This window comes from Rhagoletis pomonella, unplaced genomic scaffold, assembly GCF_013731165.1.
Source record: "Rhagoletis pomonella isolate Grant_MI unplaced genomic scaffold, Rhpom_1.0 Rhpom_scaffold_00006, whole genome shotgun sequence".
Classification (NCBI taxonomy): domain Eukaryota; kingdom Metazoa; phylum Arthropoda; class Insecta; order Diptera; family Tephritidae; genus Rhagoletis; species Rhagoletis pomonella.
The window spans coordinates 81,663,928-81,675,351 of NW_023458560.1; the positions used below are offsets into that span (position 1 = coordinate 81,663,928).

Sequence of the window (11,424 nt, forward strand, 5' to 3'; positions counted from 1 at the left end):
ATAGCACATCTTATTCGCAGACTGGAAAAGAAAATTTTCGTGGGTGTGTTTTCTATTTGGTCGCCGTAAGAAAGCATTGCAAACTAAAAATCGCGTAATTTATATTAAATTTTTTTTAGTTAAGACTACATACATATGCAGGTTGAAAGTTGTTTGGCTTGTGTTTAACAACTTATGAACCACAAATGATAAATGTTTCAACGCAGCGGAGGAAATGCATCATTTCGCATCGCAACAAACCATCAATTTCCACCAGGAACTGCTGCATCCCTTATTGGCATCGGGATGCCGGAGCCTCAAAATCCACCCACAGCCGCAGGAAGAGCAACGTTCAGCAAAAAGTTACTACTAACATTGTTGGTGCTAGTTCAAGTATGCTTCATTTCGTGTCTGTGGTTATTGCAGGCAGGCGGAAGCATTAAAACCAGAATTAATCAGATAACAATACTGAATGATGGCGATACCAATGTTTTAGCTGTTATGCCTCGCGCTGCAGCATTGCATAATATAAGACGAGTCAATTTTATAACAAAAACCAAAGCGTTTGGCTTGGCCAATAGTGCACCACATAAAAGCACAATACTCAAGTATGATATTCCGCCAGCTGTAATGGGAAATGGTCAATCAGGGAAGGCGAACAATTTTAGAAAAGACTTTTACCGCAAAACAATCAGACTGAATAAATCTATAGACCTTATAAATAAAACTGGGCTAGTGGCTGAGCAGGATCACGAAGTTTTCTGGTGCTTCCGTGAGGGCAGCTTTGACGAATACTCTACGCGGCCGAATGGTGATACATCACAAAGTGACGAACTATTTAGGGGAGAGGAGGACACAGAATGCAAGTGCCGCACCGGTTGGCATGGGCGCGACTGTGGCCAACCGGAGATAATATGGCGTGCGCTCCTAAAGGCAAAATCACAAGTACGACTGCGTAAACCAAGCGATACAGTAGACTCGAATCAGTTAGTTTATTTCCTTGAAGGCAATTTCTTCAATTTAGATTTGTTAGATTTACAAATAAGTGCACTCACCGATATAGTAGATTTTTTTATAATATTTGTTAAGCAAACTCACGGCAACTTAAAGCCATTAAAACATTGTTTAAAAGAAAAGCTGGCAGCAAGCAAATATCTACTTTTCTTATGTGACAATCAATATTTAACAAAAAATGGCAATTGCACGACTGAAAAGGCGTATGAATACTTTCGTCAGCAAATGGGACTAAAGCAGCTACCATTGGTAGTAAAGCCAACGGATTTGCTGCTTTATACTAATGATCGTGTGTTGCCATCCCGACAGGCGCTGCAATTCCTTAAATATTATGCAACGGATGTGCGTAGTATTCCTTTTCGGCTGAAGTATGCCGTTTATGGGTTCTATTGGCAACATCCCGAGCAAACTCAGCTAAATGGTTTTGTAAGTTCCTTTGTCCACGTGGACAAGACGAGCGTCAATGGCAGAGATCCATCAAAAATAATGCAACGAATTGTTAAAGAAAGCACTCAGCCGCCACTTTTTGTTATCGGAGATCTTAACCATTTTGGTGGGTGGCTATGCAAATACTGCCAGCAGCCAGAAGAAATAGTCGCCGAATTGCACGCGGAGTCAAAGTTCTCAAGCCAAGTGCAATTTCCTAATGCGGTACTCAATATTGACGTGGCTTATTTGCAAAAGCTTATTGCCACCGGAATATATGTTGATGGGAAGACGCAACTGTTGCGCATTCGTCGGTATTCGGATAAATACTACTCCCCCGCAATAGCAGAAGCAGAAAAGGCGAAGTATGGAAATCTGCTCGTAAATTTATATGAGTCCTTTGATGACGAGATTGAGTATGAGGCTAGGGATTATTAATTAACAAAGCCGTAGAGCGGAGCTCATGCGATCAACTATAACTAAATTTCTACATATTCTTCTATAAGCATATACATGCCGGGCTCATTGAAGCTAATGTTAAAGACACCACTATTTGTTTTCCCAAAAAAAAAAATCGTATTTTTGGGGTAGCAAAAGCTCTATCACGGATGCATACGAAGTTACTTATGTGTATGTATGTACTATATAGATATTGTGCCTAAATAATTTTTAAATTGAAAAATATGCAGAATATTCTTTGCAAATGAAATAAAAATACGCCAATTAAAACGAAGTTAAAATACGCCCAAACCATAATAAAAATGTGCATTAAATAAAGTATATATGTATATGTGTGTAGTTTTGATGTCACCACTGATTAAACTTATTTAGATAAATGTTTAAGTCTTGTAAAAAAAAGTCGCAAATTGAGTAAAAAAGTTAAAGCTGTCGAAAAACAAATACATATATATATATATATACGTCTATACATATTTATATTTACGATGTCCTTAATTAAAGCAGTGTATATTGAATAACACAAACACGAGCGATACATTTTTTTTCTTAAAAAAATTCAACCAATGCAACTATTTTCTCTAGGTGCCACAACTACATATCGTATCATATTTGAAAGAAAATGTAACTAGAAATTTAATTGAGAAATGTGTAAATTTTACGTGCGTTCCATATTAGAATCTTACATTTAACGAAAAATTATTTATGTATGTAGAGTTGATTTCAGTTCAAAGCTGCTGTGATAGAGTTATTGGGATCAAACTCCTACGTGAGGAGTGATATTTGTGTATATTTTTCAAAAACATATACATATGTATGTACATATGTTAATTATATTTTGTAAAGTATGTGTTTAAGAATGTAAACCCATGAATTTGTTTCATCGTTTAAAGTACAAAACCGCGTACCGTCATTCTGCAAAACCGCGTAACTGACATTTGCTGCCAAAAATTGGATTTGCTCACTCGAGCTCTTGGCTCAATCCATATCCATTCGTCTTGAAATATACTAGCCAGAAATGCAATTGATTTATAAAAAATTTAAAATTATAGTTTAAAAAACTAAAACCTCCCTATTATAATTGCCATTCGTACTGTCATCAGGTATGTAACTTGAGAATAGAAATCACTGCATCTTTTAGGCGCATCAATATTACATAGTTACATGCCGAGCTAATAAAAGGAAGATAATAAAAAAGAGGACCATTAGGAAATAATTTATGCAACCTCATATACGCGGTTTGGTATTTTGTTGCTACCCGGTTTTGTACTTTAAACGACGGTTAGCATCTCTAAAATTGTTGCCTTGTGTAATTTGATTTTTAAGTCATTGAGCCATTAGTTATCGAGCGAAAAAAATGGTATTTTAATTTAGTCATTTATATTAGGACCTCCTAAACTAATTAAAAAATTAACTATTATACGTACCACTTTCGTATTTACCTAACAACAATGTCAATCGAAGATTATAGTATATCAAAGTAAGTAGTATATTAGGCTACTTACTTGGATATGAAAATGCAAAAAATATGAATGTATGTCGATGAATAAATAATGCTTCATTTTATGTAATATTTGCGTTTTTTTAAGAAGTGATTGTCATAGCATGACCAAAGTGAGAGACCAAATATAAGATTTATGGCAGCTTTATTCTCTGGACCAAAATTTACGATTTAAATTTCAATATTTTATTTAACTTGCTATGTATGTAAATTGTTGGAATCAAATCTTGCAATCAAAGAGCTGGAAATTTGAAAGTTACATAGCTTAGAACCCTATGGCAATACAATATGAAAGAATTCCTCTAGGTTTCGCAGGAGTGGAGATATTTGGGAAACCCTATTTATGATCCGATTTGGTTCATATTTAAAAATCTTGCTTTAAAAATATGTTTTATTACTATTAAGTTTTTTTATAGATACCTAGTTAAGATATTTGCGCGATTTTTTTAAGTAGTTACAACCGCAAGAGATATCCGAAAATTTTGCGGGTGTAATGCCATTTTTTCAAATAACGCTAACATAAAAAATAAAAGGTAGATAACTGTTGCATTAGAATCTACAGCTTTTTTAAATTTTGAAAAGTTCATGAGAAATCTAGGACTCGCGTTCAGAGTTTTTACTTAATATCATTACTTATGGCATATTACTTACCTATTATATTTCCATAGCGCTAGCGAAACCGCCAAAAACGGCAGCATTAGATAAATTGAGAATTTATGACAATCCACTTGATGGCCAAGTGCCAGTTCAATAAAATTGTAACATAAAACGGATACACCAATGACAATTGATTGGCCCACCTCTAATCCATTTATACCCGCCAAGATATTTATTGCGTTCGTACAGAAAACGGCAAGCATACCCATATATATGTAATAAAAAACACCTGAAAATAAACATTTTAAGTGACTTTGGTGGTTGTTTACTCCTAATTTACGTTACCAATGTCCAGAGAATAGCCTAACAGTGGTCTTGCAAACTTTGGCATAATAACGGTTGTAATGTTATAATTCACATAATAGACCATAAGTAATGGCAGGGTGGCGATTGTGGGCAGCATTAACTTGTGACGCCAGCGCAGATCCAATACATCATCAGCAAAACCCAGAAGAATCATACAGCAAATAGACAATAATGCTGCGATCATTTCGGCAAACTGTAAGAAATATTTTAACAAATTGAAAAATTGAAATTGTGTTTGCAAAACTACCTCCTCATGTGGAAAAGTTGAAGGTTTCGCGCCTGTTTTAACGTCTAGTAGAGCTGCCTCCTCGAATGTAAAAGGAATCGGTATGAAAAAGAACATCGCCACCAGAAAAGCGCAACCAATTAAAACGCCAAAAGACTCAGGTCTAATAAGCGTGTGAGGATTTAAGTACTTTAAACGTTAAAACTTATATTACTTACATCTGCGGCTGATCTCGCTTACAAAGATCTTTACCGTACAAATTGGCTTTGATAAATACGTCCTTGAACCGTGGAATCATCCTCACGGTTAAGAGATAAGTACATGTGGCAATGAAGCCACTGATAGCAATAGTAAAGCCGCTCATTTATGGTACTTTGGTAGTAAAGATTCGTGCTTTGGAAGTACTGCGTTGATTCAACTAACTACTAATTTAATTACAAGTTCGAAAGAACGTACGTGGACAAAAGAAAAGCCAAATGAACCTACAACAATCCAATTCCATCAGAGCGGGGACTGAGAGGAAGTGATAACAATTATGTCAAAATCAGCTGTGTTCAAGAACCAAAAAGAACAATCGATAGAACGAAATTATCGATATTTGTTACGCTGGTAAGGCAGTGCGAATTGAACATACCCTAGAAAGCAAACAACTGCGGTAATAATTAACAGTTAACAGTTAACTGTTGTCTGCTTCCGCTTGTTTCCAGTAAATGAACCTTTTAAATCTACTGTCCAATTCTTAATGGTATTAGCGAGAACTTCGATCTGGCCTTCAGAATAGTTAAAACGGTTTACCAAGTATTTATTTCAAATTTTGAATACATGCAATGCTTAAAGATTTAGAAAGTCGTACTGTAACGAACACTTGGTAAAACTCCAATTACGAATTAAACATTCATTGCCGCTTATTACATTTCTACATGAAAATTTGTAGAAGATTCGATACAAATTTGCCTCATTCGAATGAAGCTTTAACGCAGAGTTATATTGGTAAATCATATCGATTGGGCCAGTCGGAAAACATGGCAGTTCGACAAACTCAGTGGTGCAGCAGGTCGACGTAATCGGACATTCACGACACTTTCTCTCACTGGACGTTTTTTAGTAATAACTCGACTCCAGCGCCACCTGGTGGCTCCTTTTTGTAAAAGTATTGCTCTTACCTCTACCAATAAATAAAATAAAACGTTTAGTAATAACTCGACTCCAGCTCCACCTGGTGTGTGAAATTGTGAACTGAAACTATCCAGAGATGCTCTAAAACACACACACAACGCCCAATTTTCAAATAGTCCCACTTCTCTCCATGAGTATTCCATTGCTTTCATATATCTCCATACCATGTTCGAATTTTTTTTTAGCCTATAACCATCCTTGGAATTTCTACAGTAGGTGTGCGAAATTTCAAAGAAAAAATCGGTATAGCCAGAGAATATTTTTATAATCCCGACGAAATCCTTGACTGTGGTACCGGGAGGGGAACGGTACATGACGGTAGGAAGTGTAGTTTGGAGTTTGGGTTAAAGTCTCACACTGGCGGGGTTAGGCTTTCGATGCTTCCTCCTCGTAAAATAAACATGTGCAGTTAAAAGTTAACTATTTTAATCGACGAATAGTTTTATATCAACTTTTGTGAACTTCTGTTTATGGGTTTATGGTTGTACCACCGCTATTGGTTACAACAATTTTAAGTCTTTTTTGAAGGAGAAGCAAATGAGCAGCACTTTCCATTCGCACTTTATTAAACTCAATTTTAATGAGTTACAAAACTGCAACCCAATTTTTTTTTTTAAAGATTCTAATTAAAAAGTTTGAAATTTTGGTGAAACATTGCAGAATTAATTTTATAGTTTTTCTTAGGAAGAGCTTTACTTTAATAAAATAAATAATAAACATTAAATAAACTAAAGAAAAATAGCCACAACTTACTAAAATGTCGGGTCTCAATTTATATTTTGGTCACCGTATGTATTCTTCGATTCGAATCACAGGCATTCAGATTAGAAAATAATAACTGTTTATAAAGAAAATTGCCATTATATACCAAAATCACTTAAAACTCGTTCATAGGCAAGCCATTTTAATGAGCTGTTAAGGCTTCGGAGCGTCAAATACGGGACAAATACAGGACATTATAAAATAAATACAGAACATTTGGCGTCCCGTATAAAATAAATAAATTACCAGGACAATGGGTCAAAAACGAGGTCTGTCCCGTATAATACAGGACGGATGGTCAGCGTAATTATAGCATTAGTCTCTTATTTCTAAACTATGATTGATTGAAATGTCCAATATGCACAACCACAGTTAAATTCCGAATTGGAAGATAGTTTCGCAAACAAGACTTTGGTTTGATACATTTTTGAACACAGACAGCCATACAAATTGCAACAGATTAGCATAACGTGTGGTCATAAGCAATAACCGCCTAAGTCGACTTAAGAAAAAATTGAGTTATATCTGCTATGGCATTCTGCAACTACTATTCCATGTGTATGTGAAATCCCCATCTCGCCAGCCAGGCTATTTAAAAATGTTTAGAACGGCTTTTCTGGAAATTCGGGTTTTCACTTTATTCTGATGGCTTATATTCAATACCCTCCAAAAACCCAGTAAAACTTGCAAGGAGAGAGCAAAATTTTGACATTTCATTCGGAGGGGAAGTTGCAAATTCTTGCTGGGAAAATTTTTGCCAGTAAGAATTTGCAAGCAGGATTTTGGCTCACGGTTGCATTTTTGTCAACATTAATTTGAATCAACAAGTTCGTTAAATTTAAAAATGAACAATCTTGTTGCGATTTACTAATTAAAGAAGTATGAAATATTTGTTTATTCAATTAATTTAATTAATTCCAAACATTTGAAAGGTACCCGACTGAAAAAGTTGTATTCGTAATCGGAACGCAATCGACACCGCTGTCGATATAGGAAATCCGACAGTGACTTCCACAAAGAATTTGAATCGTATGTTGAAGAAAATCAGAATAAGAAGAAATATACGTATAGGTTCTGTTTAGGTTTCCACCTGAAATAATTAAAAAAATTTACCTATTATGCTCGAAATGCAACCGTGGACGCCAGCTGTTCGCGCAAAACTTAGTAAGTTTCTTCCTTTGGGAGAGTAAGGTACCTTATTCTCTGAATTTTGTCACTGGCAAATTCTTACTGGCAGTTGCATAGCGAACACTCCTATAATTAAAAGGCATGTTCTGAAATTTGAAATCGACTCGATTTCGATAATTTTTTCGAAGGTTTTTAACCCAAAAATTTAAAAGTCTAATTATGTATTTCATATCGCTGCTACTTCTTTTACGGTTTTCAATTAGAATATTCACTCTTTTCATCAGATATAATTAAAAAATATTTGGCAAATCGAGTCGATTTCAAAGTTTCGAATTTCAGAACATGCCTGTAATTGTTCGACCAAAACGTAGGAACTTTAAAAAAAATCGCCAGGTTACCAATTCTTGACACTAATTTTACTTCTTTTCTAAAGTAACTTTCTTGTTGAATTTGCTGTTATTTCTTGCTTTTTATTCTTAGTGTACAGTATAAAGTACTTTATCTTTTTCTTTGCAACATTTTGCAGAAGATATTTACAAATAATTTACTTTTCTAAATTAACACTCATATTGCCTACATAACTATACATACAATTTATATATGTATGCATCTATGTATGTATGTATATCCATACGTGATGATGGTGTAATTTGAATAAGTTCTGGCGTATATACTACGTATCGTCGCTTGGCGCGCAATGCCTCGTATCTGCCAAATGCAATGCCACGTAAGAGGTGGCATAGAAAAAAATGTATTTTGATTATCCTGTCTCAAGGCATTCCCTACTTCACAAATTTAATAGTGACATAGATGCTCATATTTAGTAGTAGTTAGCAAACCATTCAAATGTTTTGAAGAAAATAAGTTTCTTCGCTCTTTTGCGAAATTTTCCGAGTATCTTATACGTGGTATTGCATTTGGCGGATATGAGGTATTTTTGTATGCATATGCATTTTCCATGTTCTGGCTGATTCACTTTAATTGTACATACAAATGTATGTATTCATATATATAGGCTTTTAATTAGGTAATGTGTATTTTCGAGTGAGCCTTAAAAATCGTAAAGTTCCTATGACTATATGTTCTATACATATGTATATAAGTTTGCTCTTAATGTTTTATATGTATTTTATGTTTTAAAATCTGTTGAAATTGCTTAATGATTTTCGCACAAATTGTCTCTGGGAAATTTCTACAATACTCTAAAGAGGCGGTATGGTTATGACTCTTGGCTTTCCTCTCAAACTTGTTTATTTGTTGAACGATCCTATCGATCCGAGTTGTGTCAAACTAAATAAGCACATATATTTGTTAACCATGTATGTAGCTGTAACAGGCTTGTCTACAGATCATCATCTAGTCAAGTCACTCATTGATAGCAGCATTTCATTTACAATAGCACTTGAGTTATAAAAAAATGAAATTATTCCCTGATCGTATTATTTCTAATACATTTACAACACCTCTAAAGTATTTATGTACATATTTAAGTATTTATGTTGTGAGATATGGTATAACTATTATTTTAAGAAGATCGTTCTGTAAGCGGATTCTGGAGGCAAGGCCTGCATATGTTATAACTTTTACAATGTGAGGGCGCTCGAGCTTGTTAATTTGTTTTACTTTACAGTAGCGAGTTAACTTTAACGTTTAAATGAAGCACCAGTGACTGGCAGTTCTCATCCATTATTGAAGAATACTTTAGGAGAGACAATTGTCGGCCGAGTTGAGAACTTTCATTATCAACAGTGGTGGAACCAGAGGGGAAGGGTTTTGGGTGTTAAACTACGTGTCAGTCAGTGGCGGACCCAGGGGGGGTGTTTTAACACCCGAACATTAATAATTGGCCCACGCCTGCAGGGCTTATTCGTAAAGCTGGTATCTGTATTATTTTTTGGAGTATTATACAGTTTTCCAAGCTTCAAGACTGTCTCAAAACAAAACGTCGTCAAATTGCGCTAAAGAACAATTCAAATGAAGAATAATCGTTATTTTTCTTTGTTAATTTTTATTGGATGAAATTTATATAGCTAAAAATAGTATTTTTTCTTTCAAATCTATTTACTGTTTTTTTTTTTATTCTTAGACGAAATACGTATACTGATTTGATTCGAAGGAAAGGTTTACGTGATCAAACCGACGCGAATATTTTTTTATCCACACAAAATGAATACCACCAGTACAAGCCTATTTGAGGTAACACTTTCGTTAGCATTTGCTTCGTTTTTAGTGCCGAAATCAGTATTAAAAGGTTCCCTTTCATATAACAAGCAAGTGTATCCAAATAATTTTACTCAGCACTGGAATATCTATGCTATAAGAAGTGTCTATGTATTCGATTAAAAGTATTTACATATCGCCATTTTAAGTACAAAACCGCGTATCAAGAAAGTGCAGAACCGCGTATGAGGTTGAATAAATTATTTTCTACAGTAAAGCACTACTATTTTAAAATGGTTCTGTTTTATAAAGCAATCGCATTACTGGCTAGTATATTTCAGGACGAATGGATACGGATTGAGCCAAGAGCAAATGAGCAAATCCGATTTTTGGCAAAAAATGTTAGTAACGCGGGTTTTCAGAACGATGATACGCGGTTTTGTACTTTAAACGACGATATGTAATTTTATTCTGGGTCCAAGTCTAGTAACGGGTCTGTAATACGGATTGTCGCTATTTCCACAGAGTGACACATTACGTATTTTCGATGATTGCAGTAGATTACTCTGGTGTGTTCCATGAACCTTGTTTAGTGCTAGCTGTGCTTTGTGAGTACACTAACTTAAGGCTGGTTTTCGCTATGTCTAATTCGTGGTATTTGTGGCCAAATAAGTGAAAACACATTTTCAAACTGGTCTAAAAAACAGTGTATCGATTGATTTAGATCAGAACAGGTCTTCAGTCGTTTACATGTACATCATATAATCAATAAGCTTGATAAAGACAATATATTCAGTCTAACAGATAACTAAACCTCCGAAAAATGGCGGAGAAACGTGTGTTGCCATCTGTTTTTTTTTTTTTTGTATACCAACTGTATGAATTTATCAAACTTTTATGTCGTTTTCCCTCTAAATTTCAAATACAAATCTCGTCATGCCATGTGAAAACCAGCTATTACTCTTTTCTGCACTAAATTGCGTCTTGTCTAGTGCAAGTTAGTGCAGCACTCAGCTGTTTCTCCAGTGAAGAGACCATAAAAAAGGAACTGAATATCAGCAAGTGGAAAAATATGTTAAATTAGGGATTACGTAGATGAAACAAACTCAGAAAGCATAAGTTAAATACATAATTTGTCTGATTTTACCTGAAGTAAACGTTTTAATAATTAAGATGCACTAGCTACACAGTGCATCTCTTTTTTCATGTTTTTTTTTGGGACCTTTGCCATAAACTGCTCTGACAACCGTCAGATGTTGTCCTGCACTGCACTACTACTACTGACCATTACTAGGATATACTTTCGGCAAAAACACCAAGAGTTTAAAAATGATAAATATTACCACAAGATTTTATACATACATAACTCGTCCGTCCTTTAACAAACCCTCAAGCAGTTAAAAGTATCTGCCAAAACACGAGAATTTCCAAAACAATATTGTTGCTTCTCCAAAAAAATAATACTTGCCCTAACCGGCACTTGAACCGACAGTGTCCGTTTTACAAAGTTCTGATTAACTAATGCCGGGTTAGTTTGATCATTGTGAATATTTGAAGAATATGCTGACAGAAGGGCAACATGGATTTTAAGGCTAGTTATTAGAGAGAAATTATATTATGAAGACATAATCAT

The 11,424-nt window shown here is 34.9% G+C and overlaps 2 protein-coding genes across 4 annotated transcripts in view; one reads left to right on the forward strand and one right to left on the reverse strand.

Moving 5' to 3' along the window:
• The window catches only part of LOC118741460 (UDP-N-acetylglucosamine--dolichyl-phosphate N-acetylglucosaminephosphotransferase), a 44,719-nt gene extending 39,610 nt beyond the window's left edge, over positions 1–5,109 (reverse strand). Inside the window, exons 1-4 of the mRNA XM_036473440.1 lie at positions 4,784–5,109; positions 4,587–4,728; positions 4,319–4,532; positions 4,028–4,262 (exon numbers count right to left, since the gene is read on the reverse strand). Coding sequence (XP_036329333.1) covers positions 4,028–4,262; positions 4,319–4,532; positions 4,587–4,728; positions 4,784–4,929 — 737 coding nt within the window. The 5' untranslated portion in view covers positions 4,930–5,109. The remainder of the gene's footprint in view (positions 1–4,027; positions 4,263–4,318; positions 4,533–4,586; positions 4,729–4,783) is intronic.
• On the forward strand, positions 3–2,852 carry LOC118741459 (beta-1,4-mannosyl-glycoprotein 4-beta-N-acetylglucosaminyltransferase). 3 transcript variants are annotated; one of them, XM_036473437.1, is made up of 2 exons: positions 3–65; positions 120–2,852. In XM_036473437.1, exon 2 carries the CDS (start codon positions 193–195, stop codon positions 1,855–1,857), a length of 1,665 nt encoding a protein of 554 aa, XP_036329330.1. In that variant the 5' UTR covers positions 3–65; positions 120–192; the 3' UTR covers positions 1,858–2,852. The 3 variants fall into 3 exon arrangements, with proteins under 3 accessions (XP_036329330.1, XP_036329331.1, XP_036329332.1); XM_036473438.1 differs by having other exon boundaries at positions 16–43; XM_036473439.1 differs by having other exon boundaries at positions 27–65; positions 125–2,852.
• Positions 5,110–11,424: the final 6,315 nt, after the last annotated feature.